Source organism: Pimephales promelas, chromosome 4 (genome assembly GCF_988280905.1).
Source record: "Pimephales promelas chromosome 4, fPimPro1.hap1.1, whole genome shotgun sequence".
Taxonomy (NCBI): domain Eukaryota; kingdom Metazoa; phylum Chordata; class Actinopteri; order Cypriniformes; family Leuciscidae; genus Pimephales; species Pimephales promelas.
Window position 1 is genome coordinate 8,188,103 of NC_142772.1, and position 22,789 is coordinate 8,210,891.

The window sequence follows — 22,789 nt, forward strand, 5'->3', positions numbered from 1 at the left end:
AAACTCTGGATTCTGATAGAGGGCCATGAGACTTAGACCTGAGTGCAAAAATGGAGGCTCTAGCCCCTTCCAGAGCTGAGATATCGAAACTCAAAAATTCGGCCCGAAAAAAAAACGACAGTGGTACCCCTTACGTTTTTTTTTGGGGGGCGAAAAATTAAGTTTCTCCAATCTTCCCAAAAATCTGGATTCTGATAGAGGGCCATGAGACTTAGACCTGAGTGCAAAAATGGAGGCGCTAGCCCCTTCCAGAGCTGAGATATCGAAACTCAAAAATTCGGCCCGAAAAAAAAAACGACAGTGGTACCCCTTACGTTTTTTTCTTTTTGGGCAAAAAATTAAGTTTCTCCAATCTTCCCAAAACTCTGGATTCTTATAGAGGGCCATGAGACTTAGACCTGAGTGCAAAAATGGAGGCTCTAGCCCCTTCCAGAGCTGAGATATCGAAACTCAAAAATTCGGCCCAAAAAAAAAACGACAGTGGTACCCCTTACGTTTTTTTTGGGGGGCGAAAAATTAAGTTTCTCCAATCTTCCCAAAACTCTGGATTCTGATAGAGGGCCATGAGACGTAGACCTGAGTGCAAAAATGGAGGCTCTAGCCCCTTCCAGAGATGAGATATCGAAACTCAAAAATTCGGCCCGAAAAAAAAACGACAGTGGTACCCCTTACGTTTTTTTTTTTGGGCGAAAAATTAAGTTTCTCCAATCTTCCCAAAACTCTGGATTCTGATAGAGGGCCATGAGACTTAGACCTGAGTGCAAAAATGGAGGCTCTAGCCCCTTCCAGAGCTGAGATATCGAAACTCAAAAATTCGGCCCGAAAAAAAAAAACGACAGTGGTACCCCTTACGTTTTTTTTTTTGGGCGAAAAATTAAGTTTCTCCAATCTTCCCAAAACTCTGGATTCTGATAGAGGGCCATGAGACTTAGACCTGAGTGCAAGAATGGAGGCTCTAGCCCCTTCCAGAGCTGAGATATCGAAACTCAAAAATTCGGCCCGAAAAAAAAAACGACAGTGGTACCCCTTACGTTTTTTTTTTTGGGGCGAAAAATTAAGTTTCTCCAATCTTCCCAAAAATCTGGATTCTGATAGACGGCCATGAGACTTAGACCTGAGTGCAAAAATGGAGGCTCTAGCCCCTTCCAGAGCTGAGATATCGAAACTCAAAAATTCGGCCCGAAAAAAAAACGACAGTGGTACCCCTTACGTTTTTTTTTTGGGGGGCGAAAAATTAAGTTTCTCCAATCTTCCCAAAACTCTGGATTCTGATAGAGGGCCATGAGACTTAGACCTGAGTGCAAAAATGGAGGCTCTAGCCCCTTCCAGAGCTGAGATATCGAAACTCAAAAATTCGGCCCGAAAAAAAAAAACCGACAGTGGTACCCCTTACGTTTTTGTTTTTTTTTTTTGGCGAAAAATTAAGTTTCTCCAATTTTCCCAAAACTCTGGATTCTGATAGAGGGCCATGAGACTTAGACCTGAGTGCAAAAATGGAGGCTCTAGCCCCTTCCAGAGCTGAGATATCGAAACTCAAAAATTCGGCCCAAAAAAAAAACGACAGTGGTACCCCTTACGGTTTTTTTTTTGGGCGAAAAATTAAGTTTCTCCAATCTTCCCAAAACTCTGGATTCTGATAGAGGGCCATGAGACTTAGACCTGAGTGCAAAAATGGAGGAAAACGACAGTGGTACCCCTTACGTTTTTTTTTTTTTGGGTGAAAAATTAAGTTTCTCCAATCTTCGCAAAACTCTGGATTCTGATAGAGGACCATGAGACTTAGACCTGAGTGCAAAAATTGAGGCTCTAGCCCCTTCCAGAGCTGAGATATCGAAACTCAAAAATTCTGCCTGAAAAAAAAACGACAGTGGTACCCCTTACGTTTTTTTTTTTTTGGGGCGAAAAATTAAGTTTCTCCAATTTTCCCAAAACTCTGGATTCTGATAGAGGGCCATGAGACTTAGACCTGAGTGCAAAAATGGGGGCTCTAGCCCCTTCCAGAGCTGAGATATCGAAACTCAAAAATCCGGCCCGAAAAAAAAACGACAGTGGTACCCCTTACGTTTTTTTTTTTTGGGTGAAAAATTAAGTTTCTCCAATCTTCCCAAAACTCTGGATTCTGATAGAGGGCCATGAGACTTAGACCTGAGTGCAAAAATGGAGGCTCTAGCCCCTTCCAGAGCTGAGATATCGAAACTCAAAAATTCGGCCCGAAAAAAAAACGACAGTGGTACCCCTTATGTTTTTTTTTTTTGGGCGAAAAATTAAGTTTCTCCAATCTTCCCAAAACTCTGGATTCTGATAGAGGGCCATGAGACTTAGACCTGAGTGCAAAAATGGAGGCTCTAGCCCCTTCCAGAGCTGAGATATCGAAACTCAAAAATTCGGCCCGAAAAAAAAAACGACAGTGGTACCCCTTACGTTTTTTTTTTTTTTTTGGCGAAAAATTAAGTTTCTCCAATTTTCCCAAAACTCTGGATTCTGATAGAGGGCCATGAGACTTAGACCTGAGTGCAAAAATGGAGGCTCTAGCCCCTTCCAGAGCTGAGATCGAAACTCAAAAATTCGGCCCGAAAAAAAAACGACAGTGGTACCCCTTACGTTTTTTTTTTTTGGGCGAAAAATTTAGTTCCTCCAATCTTCCCAAAACTCTGGATTCTGATAGAGGGCCATAAGTCTTAGACCTGAGTTCAAAAATGGAGGCTCTAGCCCTTTCCAGAGCTGAGATATCGAAACTCAAAAATTCGGCCAGAAAAAAAAACGACAGTGGTACCCCTTACGTTTTTTTTTTTTGGGTGAAAAATTAAGTTTCTCCAATCTTCCCAAAACTCTGGATTCTGATAGAGGGCCATGAGACTTAGACCTGAGTGCAAAAATGGAGGCTCTAGCCCCTTCCAGAGCTGAGATATCGAAACCCAAAAATTCGGCCCGAAAAAAAAACGACAGTGGTACCCCTTACGTTTTTTTTTTTGGGCGAAAAATTAAGTTTCTCCAATCTTCCCAAAACTCTGGATTCTGATAGAGGGCCATGAGACTTAGACCTGAGTGCAAAAATGGAGGCTCTAGCCCCTTCCAGAGCTGAGATATCGAAACTCAAAAATTCGGCCCGAAAAAAAAACGACAGTGGTACCCCTTACGTTTTTTTTTGGGGGGCGAAAAATTAAGTTTCTCCAATCTTCCCAAAACTCTGGATTCTGAAAGAGGGCCATGAGACTTAGACCTGAGTGCAAAAATGGAGGCTCTAGCCCCTTCCAGAGCTGAGATATCGAAACTCAAAAATTCGGCCCGAAAAAAAACGACAGTGGTACCCCTTACGTTTTTTTTTTTTGGGCGAAAAATTAAGTTTCTCCAATCTTCCCAAAACTCTGGATTCTGATAGAGGGCCATGAGACTTAGACCTGAGTGCAAAAATGGAGGCTCTAGCCCCTTCCAGAGCTGAGGTATCGAAACTCAAAAATTCGGCCCGAAAAAAAAACGACAGTGGTACCCCTTACGTTTTTTTTGGGGGGGCGAAAAATTAAGTTTCTCCAATCTTCCCAAAACTCTGGATTCTGATAGAGGGCCATGAGACTTAGACCTGAGTGCAAAAATGGAGGCTCTAGCCCCTTCCAGAGCTGAGATATCGAAACTCAAAAATTCGGCCCGAAAAAAAAAACGACAGTGGTACCCCTTACGTTTTTTTTGGGGGGCGAAAAATTAAGTTTCTCCAATCTTCCCAAAACTCTGGATTCTGATAGAGGGCCATGAGACTTAGACCTGAGTGCAAAAATGGAGGCTCTAGTCCCTTCCAGAGCTGAGATATCGAAACTCAAAAATTCGGCCCGAAAAAAAAACGACAGTGGTACCCCTTACGTTTTTTTTTTTTTGGGCGAAAAATTAAGTTTCTCCAATCTTCCCAAAAATCTGGATTCTGATAGAGGGCCATGAGACTTAGACCTGAGTGCAAAAATGGAGGCTCTAGCCCCTTCCAGAGCTGAGATATCGAATCTCAAAAATTCGGCCCGAAAAAAAAACGACAGTGGTACCCCTTACGTTTTTTTTTTTTGGGCAAAAAATTAAGTTTCTCCAATCTTCCCAAAACTCTGGATTCTTATAGAGGGCCATGAGACTTAGACCTGAGTGCAAAAATGGAGGCTCTAGCCCCTCCCAGAGCTGAGATATCGAAACTCAAAAATTCGGCCCAAAAAAAAAACGACAGTGGTACCCCTTACGTTTTTTTTGGGGGGCGAAAAATTAAGTTTCTCCAATCTTCCCAAAACTCTGGATTCTGATAGAGGGCCATGAGACGTAGACCTGAGTGCAAAAATGGAGGCTCTAGCCCCTTCCAGAGATGAGATATCGAAACTCAAAAATTCGGCCCGAAAAAAAAACGACAGTGGTACCCCTTACGTTTTTTTTTTTGGGCGAAAAATTAAGTTTCTCCAATCTTCCCAAAACTCTGGATTCTGATAGAGGGCCATGAGACTTAGACCTGAGTGCAAAAATGGAGGCTCTAGCCCCTTCCAGAGCTGAGATATCGAAACTCAAAAATTCGGCCCGAAAAAAAAAACGACAGTGGTACCCCTTACGTTTTTTTTTTTTTTGGGCGAAAAATTAAGTTTCTCCAATCTTCCCAAAACTCTGGATTCTGATAGAGGGCCATGAGACTTAGACCTGAGTGCAAGAATGGAGGCTCTAGCCCCTTCCAGAGCTGAGATATCGAAACTCAAAAATTCGGCCCGAAAAAAAAACGACAGTGGTACCCCTTACGTTTTTTTTTTTGGGGCGAAAAATTAAGTTTCTCCAATCTTCCCAAAAATCTGGATTCTGATAGACGGCCATGAGACTTAGACCTGAGTGCAAAAATGGAGGCTCTAGCCCCTTCCAGAGCTGAGATATCGAAACTCAAAAATTTGGCCCGAAAAAAAAAAACCGACAGTGGTACCCCTTACGTTTTTGTTTTTTTTTTTTGGCGAAAAATTAAGTTTCTCCAATTTTCCCAAAACTCTGGATTCTGATAGAGGGCCATGAGACTTAGACCTGAGTGCAAAAATGGAGGCTCTAGCCCCTTCCAGAGCTGAGATATCGAAACTCAAAAATTCGGCCCGAAAAAAAGACGACAGTGGTACCCCTTACGTTTTTTTTTTTTGGGCGAAAAATTAAGTTTCTCCAATCTTCCCAAAACTCTGGATTCTGATAGAGGGCCATGAGACTTAGACCTGAGTGCAAAAATGGAGGCTCTAGCCCCTTCCAGAGCTGAGATATCGAAACTCAAAAATTCGGCCCGAAAAAAAAAACGACAGTGGTACCCCTTACGTTTTTTTTGGGGGGCGAAAAATTAAGTTTCTCCAATCTTCCCAAAACTCTGGATTCTGATAGAGGGCCATGAGACTTAGACCTGAGTGCAAAAATGGAGGCTCTAGTCCCTTCCAGAGCTGAGATATCGAAACTCAAAAATTCGGCCCGAAAAAAAAACGACAGTGGTACCCCTTACGTTTTTTTTTTTTGGGCGAAAAATTAAGTTTCTCCAATCTTCCCAAAAATCTGGATTCTGATAGAGGGCCATGAGACTTAGACCTGAGTGCAAAAATGGAGGCTCTAGCCCCTTCCAGAGCTGAGATATCGAATCTCAAAAATTCGGCCCGAAAAAAAAACGACAGTGGTACCCCTTACGTTTTTTTTTTTTGGGCAAAAAATTAAGTTTCTCCAATCTTCCCAAAACTCTGGATTCTTATAGAGGGCCATGAGACTTAGACCTGAGTGCAAAAATGGAGGCTCTAGCCCCTCCCAGAGCTGAGATATCGAAACTCAAAAATTCGGCCCAAAAAAAAAAACGACAGTGGTACCCCTTACGTTTTTTTTGGGGGGCGAAAAATTAAGTTTCTCCAATCTTCCCAAAACTCTGGATTCTGATAGAGGGCCATGAGACGTAGACCTGAGTGCAAAAATGGAGGCTCTAGCCCCTTCCAGAGATGAGATATCGAAACTCAAAAATTCGGCCCGAAAAAAAAAACGACAGTGGTACCCCTTACGTTTTTTTTTTTTTTGGGCGAAAAATTAAGTTTCTCCAATCTTCCCAAAACTCTGGATTCTGATAGAGGGCCATGAGACTTAGACCTGAGTGCAAGAATGGAGGCTCTAGCCCCTTCCAGAGCTGAGATATCGAAACTCAAAAATTCGGCCCGAAAAAAAAACGACAGTGGTACCCCTTACGTTTTTTTTTTTGGGGCGAAAAATTAAGTTTCTCCAATCTTCCCAAAAATCTGGATTCTGATAGACGGCCATGAGACTTAGACCTGAGTGCAAAAATGGAGGCTCTAGCCCCTTCCAGAGCTGAGATATCGAAACTCAAAAATTTGGCCCGAAAAAAAAAAACCGACAGTGGTACCCCTTACGTTTTTGTTTTTTTTTTTTGGCGAAAAATTAAGTTTCTCCAATTTTCCCAAAACTCTGGATTCTGATAGAGGGCCATGAGACTTAGACCTGAGTGCAAAAATGGAGGCTCTAGCCCCTTCCAGAGCTGAGATATCGAAACTCAAAAATTCGGCCCGAAAAAAAAACGACAGTGGTACCCCTTACGTTTTTTTTTTTTGGGCGAAAAATTAAGTTTCTCCAATCTTCCCAAAAATCTGGATTCTGATAGAGGGCCATGAGACTTAGACCTGAGTGCAAAAATGGAGGAAAACGACAGTGGTACCCCTTACGTTTTTTTTTTTTTTGGGGTGAAAAATTAAGTTTCTCCAATCTTCGCAAAACTCTGGATTCTGATAGAGGGCCATGAGACTTAGACCTGAGTGCAAAAATGGAGGCTCTAGCCCCTTCCAGAGCTGAGATATCGAAACTCAAAAATTCGGCCCGAAAAAAAAACGACAGTGGTACCCCTTACGTTTTTTTTTTTGGGTGAAAAATTAAGTTTCTCCAATCTTCCCAAAACTCTGGATTCTGATAGAGGGCCATGAGACTTAGACCTGAGTGCAAAAATGGAGGCTCTAGCCCCTTCCAGAGCTGAGATATCGAAACTCAAAAATTCGGCCCGAAAAAAAAACGACAGTGGTACCCCTTACGTTTTTTTTTTGGGGGGCGAAAAATTAAGTTTCTCCAATCTTCCCAAAAATCTGGATTCTGATAGAGGGCCATGAGACTTAGACCTGAGTGCAAAAATGGAGGCGCTAGCCCCTTCCAGAGCTGAGATATCGAAACTCAAAAATTCGGCCCGAAAAAAAAAACGACAGTGGTACCCCTTACGTTTTTTTCTTTTTGGGCAAAAAATTAAGTTTCTCCAATCTTCCCAAAACTCTGGATTCTTATAGAGGGCCATGAGACTTAGACCTGAGTGCAAAAATGGAGGCTCTAGCCCCTTCCAGAGCTGAGATATCGAAACTCAAAAATTCGGCCCAAAAAAAAAACGACAGTGGTACCCCTTACGTTTTTTTTGGGGGGCGAAAAATTAAGTTTCTCCAATCTTCCCAAAACTCTGGATTCTGATAGAGGGCCATGAGACGTAGACCTGAGTGCAAAAATGGAGGCTCTAGCCCCTTCCAGAGATGAGATATCGAAACTCAAAAATTCGGCCCGAAAAAAAAACGACAGTGGTACCCCTTACGTTTTTTTTTTTGGGCGAAAAATTAAGTTTCTCCAATCTTCCCAAAACTCTGGATTCTGATAGAGGGCCATGAGACTTAGACCTGAGTGCAAAAATGGAGGCTCTAGCCCCTTCCAGAGCTGAGATATCGAAACTCAAAAATTCGGCCCGAAAAAAAAAAACGACAGTGGTACCCCTTACGTTTTTTTTTTTTGGGCGAAAAATTAAGTTTCTCCAATCTTCCCAAAACTCTGGATTCTGATAGAGGGCCATGAGACTTAGACCTGAGTGCAAGAATGGAGGCTCTAGCCCCTTCCAGAGCTGAGATATCGAAACTCAAAAATTCGGCCCGAAAAAAAAACGACAGTGGTACCCCTTACGTTTTTTTTTTTGGGGCGAAAAATTAAGTTTCTCCAATCTTCCCAAAAATCTGGATTCTGATAGACGGCCATGAGACTTAGACCTGAGTGCAAAAATGGAGGCTCTAGCCCCTTCCAGAGCTGAGATATCGAAACTCAAAAATTCGGCCCGAAAAAAAAACGACAGTGGTACCCCTTACGTTTTTTTTTTGGGGGGCGAAAAATTAAGTTTCTCCAATCTTCCCAAAACTCTGGATTCTGATAGAGGGCCATGAGACTTAGACCTGAGTGCAAAAATGGAGGCTCTAGCCCCTTCCAGAGCTGAGATATCGAAACTCAAAAATTCGGCCCGAAAAAAAAAAAACCGACAGTGGTACCCCTTACGTTTTTGTTTTTTTTTTTTGGCGAAAAATTAAGTTTCTCCAATTTTCCCAAAACTCTGGATTCTGATAGAGGGCCATGAGACTTAGACCTGAGTGCAAAAATGGAGGCTCTAGCCCCTTCCAGAGCTGAGATATCGAAACTCAAAAATTCGGCCCAAAAAAAAAACGACAGTGGTACCCCTTACGTTTTTTTTTTTGGGCGAAAAATTAAGTTTCTCCAATCTTCCCAAAACTCTGGATTCTGATAGAGGGCCATGAGACTTAGACCTGAGTGCAAAAATGGAGGAAAACGACAGTGGTACCCCTTACGTTTTTTTTTTTTGGGTGAAAAATTAAGTTTCTCCAATCTTCGCAAAACTCTGGATTCTGATAGAGGACCATGAGACTTAGACCTGAGTGCAAAAATTGAGGCTCTAGCCCCTTCCAGAGCTGAGATATCGAAACTCAAAAATTCGGCCTGAAAAAAAAACGACAGTGGTACCCCTTACGTTTTTTTTTTTTTGGGGCGAAAAATTAAGTTTCTCCAATTTTCCCAAAACTCTGGATTCTGATAGAGGGCCATGAGACTTAGACCTGAGTGCAAAAATGGGGGCTCTAGCCCCTTCCAGAGCTGAGATATCGAAACTCAAAAATCCGGCCCGAAAAAAAAACGACAGTGGTACCCCTTACGTTTTTTTTTTTTGGGTGAAAAATTAAGTTTCTCCAATCTTCCCAAAACTCTGGATTCTGATAGAGGGCCATGAGACTTAGACCTGAGTGCAAAAATGGAGGCTCTAGCCCCTTCCAGAGCTGAGATATCGAAACTCAAAAATTCGGCCCGAAAAAAAAACGACAGTGGTACCCCTTATGTTTTTTTTTTTTGGGCGAAAAATTAAGTTTCTCCAATCTTCCCAAAACTCTGGATTCTGATAGAGGGCCATGAGACTTAGACCTGAGTGCAAAAATGGAGGCTCTAGCCCCTTCCAGAGCTGAGATATCGAAACTCAAAAATTCGGCCCGAAAAAAAAAACGACAGTGGTACCCCTTACGTTTTTTTTTTTTTTTTGGCGAAAAATTAAGTTTCTCCAATTTTCCCAAAACTCTGGATTCTGATAGAGGGCCATGAGACTTAGACCTGAGTGCAAAAATGGAGGCTCTAGCCCCTTCCAGAGCTGAGATCGAAACTCAAAAATTCGGCCCGAAAAAAAAATGACAGTGGTACCCCTTACGTTTTTTTTTTTTGGGCGAAAAATTTAGTTCCTCCAATCTTCCCAAAACTCTGGATTCTGATAGAGGGCCATAAGTCTTAGACCTGAGTTCAAAAATGGAGGCTCTAGCCCCTTCCAGAGCTGAGATATCGAAACTCAAAAATTCGGCCAGAAAAAAAAACGACAGTGGTACCCCTTACGTTTTTTTTTTTGGGTGAAAAATTAAGTTTCTCCAATCTTCCCAAAACTCTGGATTCTGATAGAGGGCCATGAGACTTAGACCTGAGTGCAAAAATGGAGGCTCTAGCCCCTTCCAGAGCTGAGATATCGAAACCCAAAAATTCGGCCCGAAAAAAAAACGACAGTGGTACCCCTTACGTTTTTTTTTTTGGGCGAAAAATTAAGTTTCTCCAATCTTCCCAAAACTCTGGATTCTGATAGAGGGCCATGAGACTTAGACCTGAGTGCAAAAATGGAGGCTCTAGCCCCTTCCAGAGCTGAGATATCGAAACTCAAAAATTCGGCCCGAAAAAAAAACGACAGTGGTACCCCTTACGTTTTTTTTTGGGGGGCGAAAAATTAAGTTTCTCCAATCTTCCCAAAACTCTGGATTCTGAAAGAGGGCCATGAGACTTAGACCTGAGTGCAAAAATGGAGGCTCTAGCCCCTTCCAGAGCTGAGATATCGAAACTCAAAAATTCGGCCCGAAAAAAAACGACAGTGGTACCCCTTACGGTTTTTTTTTTTTGGGCGAAAAATTAAGTTTCTCCAATCTTCCCAAAACTCTGGATTCTGATAGAGGGCCATGAGACTTAGACCTGAGTGCAAAAATGGAGGCTCTAGCCCCTTCCAGAGCTGAGATATCGAAACTCAAAAATTCGGCCCGAAAAAAAAACGACAGTGGTACCCCTTACGTTTTTTTTGGGGGGGCGAAAAATTAAGTTTCTCCAATCTTCCCAAAATTCTGGATTCTGATAGAGGGCCATGAGACTTAGACCTGAGTGCAAAAATGGAGGCTCTAGCCCCTTCCAGAGCTGAGATATCGAAACTCAAAAATTCGGCCCAAAAAAAAAAACGACAGTGGTACCCCTTACGTTTTTTTTGGGGGGCGAAAAATTAAGTTTCTCCAATCTTCCCAAAACTCTGGATTCTGATAGAGGGCCATGAGACTTAGACCTGAGTGCAAAAATGGAGGCTCTAGTCCCTTCCAGAGCTGAGATATCGAAACTCAAAAATTCGGCCCGAAAAAAAAACGACAGTGGTACCCCTTACGTTTTTTTTTTTTGGGCGAAAAATTAAGTTTCTCCAATCTTCCCAAAAATCTGGATTCTGATAGAGGGCCATGAGACTTAGACCTGAGTGCAAAAATGGAGGCTCTAGCCCCTTCCAGAGATGAGATATCGAAACTCAAAAATTCGGCCCGAAAAAAAAACGACAGTGGTACCCCTTACGTTTTTTTTTTTGGGCGAAAAATTAAGTTTCTCCAATCTTCCCAAAACTCTGGATTCTGATAGAGGGCCATGAGACTTAGACCTGAGTGCAAAAATGGAGGCTCTAGCCCCTTCCAGAGCTGAGATATCGAAACTCAAAAATTCGGCCCGAAAAAAAAAAACGACAGTGGTACCCCTTACGTTTTTTTTTTTTGGGCGAAAAATTAAGTTTCTCCAATCTTCTCAAAACTCTGGATTCTGATAGAGGGCCATGAGACTTAGACCTGAGTGCAAGAATGGAGGCTCTAGCCCCTTCCAGAGCTGAGATATCGAAACTCAAAAATTCGGCCCGAAAAAAAAACGACAGTGGTACCCCTTACGTTTTTTTTTTTGGGGCGAAAAATTAAGTTTCTCCAATCTTCCCAAAAATCTGGATTCTGATAGACGGCCATGAGACTTAGACCTGAGTGCAAAAATGGAGGCTCTAGCCCCTTCCAGAGCTGAGATATCGAAACTCAAAAATTCGGCCCGAAAAAAAAACGACAGTGGTACCCCTTACGTTTTTTTTTTTGGGGGGCGAAAAATTAAGTTTCTCCAATCTTCCCAAAACTCTGGATTCTGATAGAGGGCCATGAGACTTAGACCTGAGTGCAAAAATGGAGGCTCTAGCCCCTTCCAGAGCTGAGATATCGAAACTCAAAAATTCGGCCCGAAAAAAAAAAAACCGACAGTGGTACCCCTTACGTTTTTTTTTTTGGGCGAAAAATTAAGTTTCTCCAATCTTCCCAAAACTCTGGATTCTGATAGAGGGCCATGAGACTTAGACCTGAGTGCAAAAATGGAGGCTCTAGCCCCTTCCAGAGCTGAGATATCGAAACTCAAAAATTCGGCCCGAAAAAAAAAAACGACAGTGGTACCCCTTACGTTTTTTTTTTTTTGGGCGAAAAATTAAGTTTCTCCAATCTTCTCAAAACTCTGGATTCTGATAGAGGGCCATGAGACTTAGACCTGAGTGCAAGAATGGAGGCTCTAGCCCCTTCCAGAGCTGAGATATCGAAACTCAAAAATTCGGCCCGAAAAAAAAACGACAGTGGTACCCCTTACGTTTTTTTTTTTGGGGCGAAAAATTAAGTTTCTCCAATCTTCCCAAAAATCTGGATTCTGATAGACGGCCATGAGACTTAGACCTGAGTGCAAAAATGGAGGCTCTAGCCCCTTCCAGAGCTGAGATATCGAAACTCAAAAATTCGGCCCGAAAAAAAAACGACAGTGGTACCCCTTACGTTTTTTTTTTTGGGGGGCGAAAAATTAAGTTTCTCCAATCTTCCCAAAACTCTGGATTCTGATAGAGGGCCATGAGACTTAGACCTGAGTGCAAAAATGGAGGCTCTAGCCCCTTCCAGAGCTGAGATATCGAAACTCAAAAATTCGGCCCGAAAAAAAAAAAACCGACAGTGGTACCCCTTACGTTTTTTTTTTTTTTTTTGGCGAAAAATTAAGTTTCTCCAATTTTCCCAAAACTCTGGATTCTGATAGAGGGCCATGAGACTTAGACCTGAGTGCAAAAATGGAGGCTCTAGCCCCTTCCAGAGCTGAGATATCGAAACTCAAAAATTCGGCCCGAAAAAAAAACGACAGTGGTACCCCTTACGTTTTTTTTTTTTTGGGCGAAAAATTAAGTTTCTCCAATCTTCCCAAAACTCTGGATTCTGATAGAGGGCCATGAGACTTAGACCTGAGTGCAAAAATGGAGGAAAACGACAGTGGTACCCCTTACGTTTTTTTTTTTTTTGGGTGAAAAATTAAGTTTCTCCAATCTTCCCAAAACTCTGGATTCTGATAGAGGGCCATGAGACTTAGACCTGAGTGCAAAAATGGAGGCTCTAGCCCCTTCCAGAGCTGAGATATCGAAACTCAAAAATTCGGCCTGAAAAAAAAACGACAGTGGTACCCCTTACGTTTTTTTTTTTGGGGCGAAAAATTAAGTTTCTCCTATTTTCCCAAAACTCTGGATTCTGATAGAGGGCCATGAGACTTAGACCTGAGTGCAAAAATGGAGGCTCTAGCCCCTTCCAGAGCTGAGATATCGAAACTCAAAAATTCGGCCCGAAAAAAAAACGACAGTGGTACCCCTTACGTTTTTTTTTTTGGGCGAAAAATTAAGTTTCTCCAATCTTCCCAAAACTCTGGATTCTGATAGAGGGCCATGAGACTTAGACCTGAGTGCAAAAATGGAGGCTCTAGCCCCTTCCAGAGCTGAGATATCGAAACTCAAAAATTCGGCCCGAAAAAAAAAACGACAGTGGTACCCCTTACGTTTTTTTTTTGGGCGAAAAATTAAGTTTCTCCAATCTTCCCAAAACTCTGGATTCTGATAGAGGGCCATGAGACTTAGACCTGAGTGCAAAAATGGAGGCTCTAGTCCCTTCCAGAGCTGAGATATCGAAACTCAAAAATTCGGCCCGAAAAAAAAAACGACAGTGGTACCCCTTACGTTTTTTTTTTTTGGGCGAAAAATTTAGTTTCTCCAATCTTCCCAAAACTCTGGATTCTGATAGAGGGCCATGAGACTTAGACCTGAGTTCAAAAATGGAGGCTCTAGCCCCTTCCAGAGCTGAGATATCGAAACTCAAAAATTCGGCCAGAAAAAAAAAAACGACAGTGGTACCCCTTACGTTTTTTTTTTGGGGTGAAAAATTAAGTTTCTCCAATCTTCCCAAAACTCTGGATTCTGATAGAGGGCCATGAGACTTAGACCTGAGTGCAAAAATGGAGGCTCTAGCCCCTTCCAGAGCTGAGATATCGAAACTCAAAAATTCGGCCCGAAAAAAAAACGACAGTGGTACCCCTTACGTTTTTTTTTTTTTTTGGGCGAAAAATTAAGTTTCTCCAATCTTCCCAAAAATCTGGATTCTGATAGAGGGCCATGAGACTTAGACCTGAGTGCAAAAATGGAGGCTCTAGCCCCTTCCAGAGCTGAGATATCGAAACTCAAAAATTCGGCCCGAAAAAAAAACGACAGTGGTACCCCTTACGTTTTTTTTTTTTTTGGGCGAAAAATTAAGTTTCTCCAATCTTCCCAAAAATCTGGATTCTGATAGAGGGCCATGAGACTTAGACCTGAGTGCAAAAATGGAGGCTCTAGCCCCTTCCAGAGCTGAGATATCGAAACTCAAAAATTCGGCCCGAAAAAAAAAACGACAGTGGTACCCCTTACGTTTTTTTTTTTGGGCGAAAAATTAAGTTTCTCCAATCTTCCCAAAACTCTGGATTCTGATAGAGGGCCATGAGACACAGACCTGAGTGCAAAAATGGAGGCTCTAGCCCCTTCCAGAGCTGAGATATCGAAACTCAAAAATTCGGCCCGAAAAAAAAACGACAGTGGTACCCCTTACGTTTTTTTTTGGGGGGCGAAAAATTAAGTTTCTCCAATCTTCCCAAAACTCTGGATTCTGATAGAGGGCCATGAGACTTAGACCTGAGTGCAAAAATGGAGGCTCTAGCCCCTTCCAGAGCTGAGATATCGAAACTCAAAAATTCGGCCCGAAAAAAAAACGACAGTGGTACCCCTTACGTTTTTTTTTGGGGGGCGAAAAATTAAGTTTCTCCAATCTTCCCAAAAATCTGGATTCTGATAGAGGGCCATGAGACTTAGACCTGAGTGCAAAAATGGAGGCTCTAGCCCCTTCCAGAGCTGAGATATCGAAACTAAAAAATTCGGCCCGAAAAAATAAACGACAGTGGTACCCCTTACGTTTTTTTTTTTTTGGGCAAAAATTTAAGTTTCTCCAATCTTCCCAAAACTCTGGATTCTGATAGAGGGCCATGAGACTTAGACCTGAGTGCAAAAATGGAGGCTCTAGCTCCTTCCAGAGCTGAGATATCGAATCTCAAAAATTCGGCCCGAAAAAAAAACGACAGTGGTACCCCTTACGTTTTTTTTTTTTGGGCAAAAAATTAAGTTTCTCCAATCTTCCCAAAACTCTGGATTCTGATAGAGGGCCATGAGACTTAGACCTGAGTGCAAAAATGGAGGCTCTAGCTCCTTCCAGAGCTGAGATATCGAATCTCAAAAATTCGGCCCGAAAAAAAAACGACAGTGGTACCCCTTACGTTTTTTTTTTTTTGGGCAAAAAATTAAGTTTCTCCAATCTTCCCAAAACTCTGGATTCTGATAGAGGGCCATGAGACTTAGACCTGAGTGCAAAAATGGAGGCTCTAGCCCCTTCCAGAGCTGAGATATCGAAACTCAAAAATTCGGCCCGAAAAAAAAACGACAGTGGTACCCCTTACGTTTTTTTTTTGGGCGAAAAATTAAGTTTCTCCAATCTTCCCAAAACTCTGGATTCTGATAGAGGGCCATGAGACTTAGACCTGAGTGCAAAAATGGAGGCTCTAGCCCCTTCCAGAGCTGAGATATCGAAACTCAAAAATTCGGCCCGAAAAAAAAAACGACAGTGGTACCCCTTACGTTTTTTTTTTTTGGGCGAAAAATTAAGTTTCTCCAATCTTCCCAAAATTCTGGATTCTGATAGAGGGCCATGAGACTTAGACTTGAGTGCAAAAATGGAGGCTCTAGTCCCTTCCAGAGCTGAGATATCGAAACTCAAAAATTCGGCCCGAAAAAAAAAAAACGACAGTGGTACCCCTTACGTTTTTTTTTTTTTGGGCGAAAAATTTAGTTTCTCCAATCTTCCCAAAACTCTGGATTCTGATAGAGGGCCATGAGACTTAGACCTGAGTTCAAAAATGGAGGCTCTAGCCCCTTCCAGAGCTGAGATATCGAAACTCAAAAATTCGGCCAGAAAAAAAAAAACGACAGTGGTACCCCTTACGTTTTTTTTTTGGGGGTGAAAAATTAAGTTTCTCCAATCTTCCCAAAACTCTGGATTCTGATAGAGGGCCATGAGACTTAGACCTGAGTGCAAAAATGGAGGCTCTAGCCCCTTCCAGAGCTGAGATATCGAAACTCAAAAATTCGGCCCGAAAAAAAAACGACAGTGGTACCCCTTACGTTTTTTTTTTTTGGGCGAAAAATTAAGTTTCTCCAATCTTCCCAAAAATCTGGATTCTGATAGAGGGCCATGAGACTTAGACCTGAGTGCAAAAATGGAGGCTCTAGCCCCTTCCAGAGCTGAGATATCGAAACTCAAAAATTCGGCCCGAAAAAAAAAAACGACAGTGGTACCCCTTACGTTTTTTTTTTGGGCGAAAAATTAAGTTTCTCCAATCTTCCCAAAACTCTGGATTCTGATAGAGGGCCATGAGACTTAGACCTGAGTGCAAAAATGGAGGCTCTAGCCCCTTCCAGAGCTGAGATATCGAAACTCAAAAATTCGGCCCGAAAAAAAAACGACAGTGGTACCCCTTACGTTTTTTTTTGGGGGGCGAAAAATTAAGTTTCTCCAATCTTCCCAAAACTCTGGATTCTGATAGAGGGCCATGAGACTTAGACCTGAGTGCAAAAATGGAGGCTCTAGCCCCTTCCAGAGCTGAGATATCGAAACTCAAAAATTCGGCCCGAAAAAAAAACGACAGTGGTACCCCTTACGTTTTTTTTTTGGGGCGAAAAATTAAGTTTCTCCAATCTTCCCAAAAATCTGGATTCTGACAGAGGGCCATGAGACTTAGACCTGAGTGCAAAAATGGAGGCTCTAGCCCCTTCCAGAGCTGAGATATCGAAACTAAAAAATTCGGCCCGAAAAAAAAAACGACAGTGGCACCCCTTACGTTTTTTTTTTTTGGGCAAAAATTTAAGTTTCTCCAATCTTCCCAAAACTCTGGATTCTGATAGAGGGCCATGAGACTTAGACCTGAGTGCAAAAATGGAGGCTCTAGCTCCTTCCAGAGCTGAGATATCGAATCTCAAAAATTCGGCCCGAAAAAAAAACGACAGTGGTACCCCTTACGTTTTTTTTTTGGGGGGCGAAAAATTAAGTTTCTCCAATCTTCCCAAAACTCTGGATTCTGATAGAGGGCCATGAGACTTAGACCTGAGTGCAAAAATGGAGGCTCTAGCTCCTTCCAGAGCTGAGATATCGAAACTCAAAAATTCGGCCCGAAAAAAAAACGACAGTGGTACCCCTTACGTTTTTTTTTTTTGGGGCGAAAAATTAAGTTTCTCCAATCTTCCCAAATCTCTGGATTCTGATAGAGGGCCATGAGACTTAGACCTGAGTGCAAAAATGGAGGCTCTAGCCCCTTCCAGAGCTGAGATATCGAAACTCAAAAATTCGGCCCCGAAAAAAAAACGACAGTGGTACCCCTTACGTTTTTTTTTTTTGGGTGAAAAATTAAGTTTCTCCAATCTTCCCAAAACTCTGGATTCTGATAGAGGGCCATGAGACTTAGACCTGAGTGCAAAAATGGAGGCTCTAGCCCCTTCCAGAGCTGAGATATCGAAACTCAAAAATTCGGCCCGAAAAAAAAACGACAGTGGTACCCCTTACGTTTTTTTTGGGGGGGCGAAAAATTAAGTTTCTCCAATCTTCCCAAAACTCTGGATTCTGATAGAGGGCCATGAGACTTAGACCTGAGTGCAAAAATTGAGGCTCTAGCCCCTTCCAGAGCTGAGATATCGAAACTCAAAAATTCGGCCCGAAAAAAAAAACGACAGTGGTACCCCTTACGTTTTTTTTTTTTTGGGCGAAAAATTAAGTTTCTCCAATCTTCCCAAAACTCTGGATTCTGATAGAGGGCCATGTCCCCCAGGTCCACATTATAGCTTTCAGGTTACCAATTTTTCATGCGAACTAGAGCCCGACCGATCAAGGATTTTGAAAGGCCGATACCGATACAAATATTTGTTGGTTTTAAAATCTGATATTCCGAAATATCGGCTGATATTATTATTATTATTTTTTTTATTTCAGAAACGCGCAACAAAATATTAACAGATTTCCCTAACATTAGTTATTTGTAGTTATTTATGAGTTTTAACTAAAATAATATGATAATGCATTTTAAAAAGAAACTTGTTTCTATTGTCACAACAGAACAGAGGAACATCAAAATATATTAAAGATCTGATAAATAAAATAATAATTAGTCCCTACATTGCCTTATATGCTACCTTATAATTACAATGTTAGCTTGCTTATCCCTTTACCTGCACTTTTTAAATTCTTTCCATCAAGCTACATCAAACCATTTTCAATCATCAGTTGCTGCATGCCTTCTAAAACCTACTATTTACGCCGCCTTCACATTGACAGTTTAAATCAGCTCCGTAATACGCAATACGTTCCCAACGGATTTTGTACTACACAGTGAAAAGCGTTGGACGCGGGTAGAACAAAAATGGCGGAGAGATTAAAGGTTGATTCTGTCAGTTCTGTATGATCTCTCTGATGAGGGTTATGCTGCGTGAGGAAAGTTGCTGAGGACGTTGACATGTCAGGTCGGCTAAAAAATGTGATATAGTGGTCAATAGTTCAATGTCTACCTTCAGTTTAATTGTATTAACTGCCCTTATAAACGTTAGAAAGTCGTGAAAATAAAAAAATGACATGACAACTTATCGTTATAAAATCATTATTTATTTTATAAAAAGTTACTAATTCAGGTTTGTTTATCAGTACCATAGCAACGGTCAACTTCCGCTGGAATTGTCGGATAGGAACCCTCCGTAGCTTTTCGCACAAGTTCAAATTTTTGAACGCATCCGGATGACCAACGGACACGATTTTCTTCGCACCGCACTCGGTCGGACCCGTTTCGGACCCATTCGCATGCGGTCTGCGAATCTCCATAGGAAATGAATGACTTCCGGTCGTTTCGCAGCCGCATCGGAGATGATTTCAACTGCCAGTGTGAAGGCGGCGTTAGCGATTCTAAATCCATTACAGAACGACAGTCTCCAATGCACACTTGGCGTCGTTGGGTTTCAGACACGTAAAAGAAAAGCTAACGCACACTATTCTAGCTTCATGCATTCTTTTATGCACAAGATACGTTTGATACTTTTTCTCTATGTCTAAATGTTCAGGATGTGTGGCGTGTTATACGCGAGTGTTGCCAACAGGGATGGTGTAGAGTGCCCTCTGGTGGACAAACTATACAACTCCAACACTCATGACATGGTTGAAGCGTGATTCGTCCGTTTTTATTTTTGAAATATTCATTTATCGGCCATTATAACTGCCGATACCGATATTTTAGGAAATGCCTAATATTGGCCGATAATATCGGCCTGCCGATATATCGGTCTGGCTCTAATGCGAACCATGCTACTTTTCGAACTAAACTGCCAGTGTGAAACCCCCCTACTCATGAATATCTAGTTTATTTGGCTAGGAGCCTCGTAAATATGTTTCACAATTGTTTTCTTCAATTTTGTTGTATATTTTCCTTAGAAAAAGATGACACTGAGGTCATGTCTACTGAGGTCATGTCCACTGAGGTCATTTCAACCCCGCCATCTAGTACCAACCCGTTTGAGACCAAATCTGATGAGGAGGATGAAGAGGAAGAAAACTTGGTACCGGATCAGGCTGAAGATGATGAAGCGTTCGTGGTGGCTGATATGACCGATCGACTGACATTACTGAAGCAGCGCTCGAGACTGGGCATCGCCATAGATGAGGACGAGGCCGAGGCCTTTGAGCTCCAGCCACTCAGAGCTGATGAAGCTCTCAGGACACGTGAGTAGAAGACTCGACTGCTCCGAGCTATCCCTCTCAAACGTAACTGAAAACTTCATTCGGATAGGGACAACTTAAATCCAACAAATCAACTTCTGGGATTAACTGTGACCCAAAATCTGTAGCGGTGTCATGATTAGGAAAACAGATTGATTCGACACACCCATGCTGAATGAAAGGAACCTCACTGGACAACTAGTTGTCTGCCATGTCTTCTAATGTGAGAGCCACACTAAATTAGATAAATATCAATCAATCAATCAAATATATGGATATAAAACAATACAAAACAATTAAAAATGATGCAGATGGGGCATCATTTATAAAACATATACAGGCTTTGGGTTCAATGTTTCCAAAAGCAAGATGTTACCTTGTGTCACTCTTAGAAACATCAGTTACATCAGGACATAAAATATGATGGGTTTAGTTTACTTGCAGAAATTATTTGGGTTCATCCGAAGGATTCACGTTATCGTCGTTGTTGGTTGTTTAAAGCTTTTTCTCTGCTTAAAAAAAAAACTTTATTCTAGCTTCATGCATTCTTTTTTTTATCAACACTTGAATGTGGGTAAATTTAGTTAAAAAACAACAACATTAAACAAAACACTGAAAAAATTGCATATAAATCATGATTTATAAATCTCTGAGTCTGAAGAACATGCAATCTTTCAAAAGAAAGAACAGACCCTCTGCTTTAAAAAAAAACAACAAAAAAATATTATTCCACCTACATGTATTCTTTTTTTTAATCAACACTTGAATATGGGTAAGTTTCATTTTAAAAAAAAGCTGAGAAAATCGCATTTTTGTCTACGTCTGGATCAGATTCAGAACATTGATCAAAGTGTATCGAGTCCATCAACACTCACAGTCCTACAGCTCGTCCTGGGTGGACATTTCATTCGGGATTGATTCTGTTAAATGTTAATGATTGCATTAATTTTACATATGAATCTGCTTACAAATGCTATATCTGGTTTCTGCTTCTTCTTCGAGTCAGTACTCTTTCAGAAGATGTGTAATAGCGCCCCCTACCGTATAACAGTGAAAACACAGAAAGACGGAAAATTCCATCAGTCACAGGGAGAGAGAGTTAACTAATGAATTAATTGACTAATTAGAAAGTAATCAATAGATTAATCGTAAGAAACAAACTATAATTGATTTTCAAAATAATTGTTAGTTGCAGCCCAATATATCTGTCGATTTCTCATCTCATTTCTGTGTTCTTTAGTGGCGACACTGAGGCAGCTCCTGATCAACCACATGTCCAGTCAGGAGGACACAGATAGAGACCCCGAGAGAGGAGAGCAACGGGAGCACGTGGCGAGGACTGGTTCTCAGCTGGGGCCGGAGAACAGCGCTGTGATCGGGTCCACTGTTGAGAATGGCGAGAACAGAGGGGAAAACGCACAGGAACTGCCCTCCGGAGACACGGGCTTCTTTGAGACGTCTGAGGATTGTGGTGTGTATTTGTCCTGTTTTTTTTTTCAAAGTCATCAGGAAGGGCCTTTATTTTATGATAATGCGCAGCTGACCGCACATTATCCTGCTTATCACATGACTACAGAGTAAATCAAGAGACTTGAAACTACCAGAGATATGTAGGACATTGATTGTGTGGGTTCAACGGTCATTATAGAAAAATGATTTTCTGCACAAATTAAAACCAAACATGCTTAGTTATAGAATTGGCAATTATGAACTGGTCATAAATAGTGGAGTGAGTTTATGTGATGTTTCATCCACACCAATAGGTGTCAGTATAAAGACCAAGACTAGTGTTAAATTGATCAGTGAAACAAGTGCTCAAAATAGTACTTCTTTCAAAAAAGTAATTACTTTGCAACCATTTAAAATTGAGTTTGTGTTAATATAGTTTGAATGTGTTTAGTATGAATGTTACCCAGGTGGACTAAATTGTCATTGTCATGTGACCGATAAGTTGAATCTACTCTGTCACATTTTATTATTACATTTAAAAATGCAAAATGCTGGTAATTGTAAAAAATTATAAATATGTATTTTAGTGAATACTAAACTGCATTTTAGTTTATTTATTATAAACGCCAAGCCTAAACAAATTTATTTAAAGTGAAACTCCTAGCTTGTGGGAAATGTGCAGCTACACACATAATGGCACAAATTCAAATGTGTGCACTTTGCATATGTTTTGCACACTTGATTTATTCTTTGGAAAATACTGTACTGTTTGCACTAACTCTGTAAGTGTTTGGAAGCAGCCAACTTTTTTCACTACATTTAATTTTTCTGTTGCTATAACCTGTAACCATTGGTCTCATTCTCTGCCAGTCTCTGCAGGCAGTTACATGGTGCTGGAGGTGTATGGAGGCTCAGGTGAGAGCAGCACAGATGATGACGTGCAGGCCAACAGCGGGGAGCCAGTGGCCGGGGGAGACTCGGGCATTGACTTGAAGAAGCTCCTCTCTTCCTCCTCTCAAAGCAGCGGAGGACCTAACGTCAACAGACAGATCATGACCCACATACGTCTACTACAGGCCAACCTGCAGCACCTGAAGGTGACGAGTTGCCCACCAAGAAAACCGGTCAATGATAGACAAATATACAATGACCTTGTGTCTCACTTAAAATGCATCAATTATTATATAACATGCTAGATATTTTCTCAAAAGTAAGTTTACTTTTCTTGGAATATCATACTGCATTGTAACACCGTGTCCTAAATACACGCGGCGCGATAAAATTCCAGCGACAGCAAGTGTGTCTGTCCACATTAGATGCGACGCCACACATTCAGAACAGCGTGTGAGCCTCTGGTGTGAGCAGAGTCTCTCTGTGAAAGCGCACTATTGGTCCGCACTCACATTGGAAATGTTTAAGGACATAATCAAATCAAGAAATAACATTATTAAAATTCAAAACATTAACAAAATATACTCATTGACTAATTTTGTTATGAAGTACAGTTGTCTGTTTGCATACAATTAATTTTGAACGCTATATTACATGCTTTCAAAATCTGAGGTAAATTATCCGTTATCGCTTGTGGCACAGTGACCTATTTTGAACTAAAAACAAATACTGTGTACTCCTAACCAGTGTAATTTCTTCATTCTGTCAGCCGCGACGTCGCAGAAATAGGAACCGTTTCTAAATTAGAAGCGTTGCGTGTAGTTCGGACATGGTGTTAAGGTACACTTTGTAACATTTATGGCATTTAAAGTGCATTTTACATAGCAAAA

General features: G+C 41.4%; 1 protein-coding gene across 4 annotated transcripts in view; it reads left to right on the plus strand.

The window, feature by feature from the left end:
- Positions 1 to 22,789, plus strand: part of arhgef12b (Rho guanine nucleotide exchange factor 12b) — a 139,525-nt gene that overhangs the window by 113,206 nt on the left and 3,530 nt on the right. For all 4 annotated transcript variants that reach the window (XM_089129900.1, XM_039662472.2, XM_089129901.1 and 1 more), the window contains exons 35-37: positions 19,275 to 19,562; positions 20,800 to 21,030; positions 21,879 to 22,105. In XM_089129900.1, the coding sequence (XP_088986026.1) occupies positions 19,275 to 19,562; positions 20,800 to 21,030; positions 21,879 to 22,105 (746 nt within the window). The remainder of the gene's footprint in view (positions 1 to 19,274; positions 19,563 to 20,799; positions 21,031 to 21,878; positions 22,106 to 22,789) is intronic.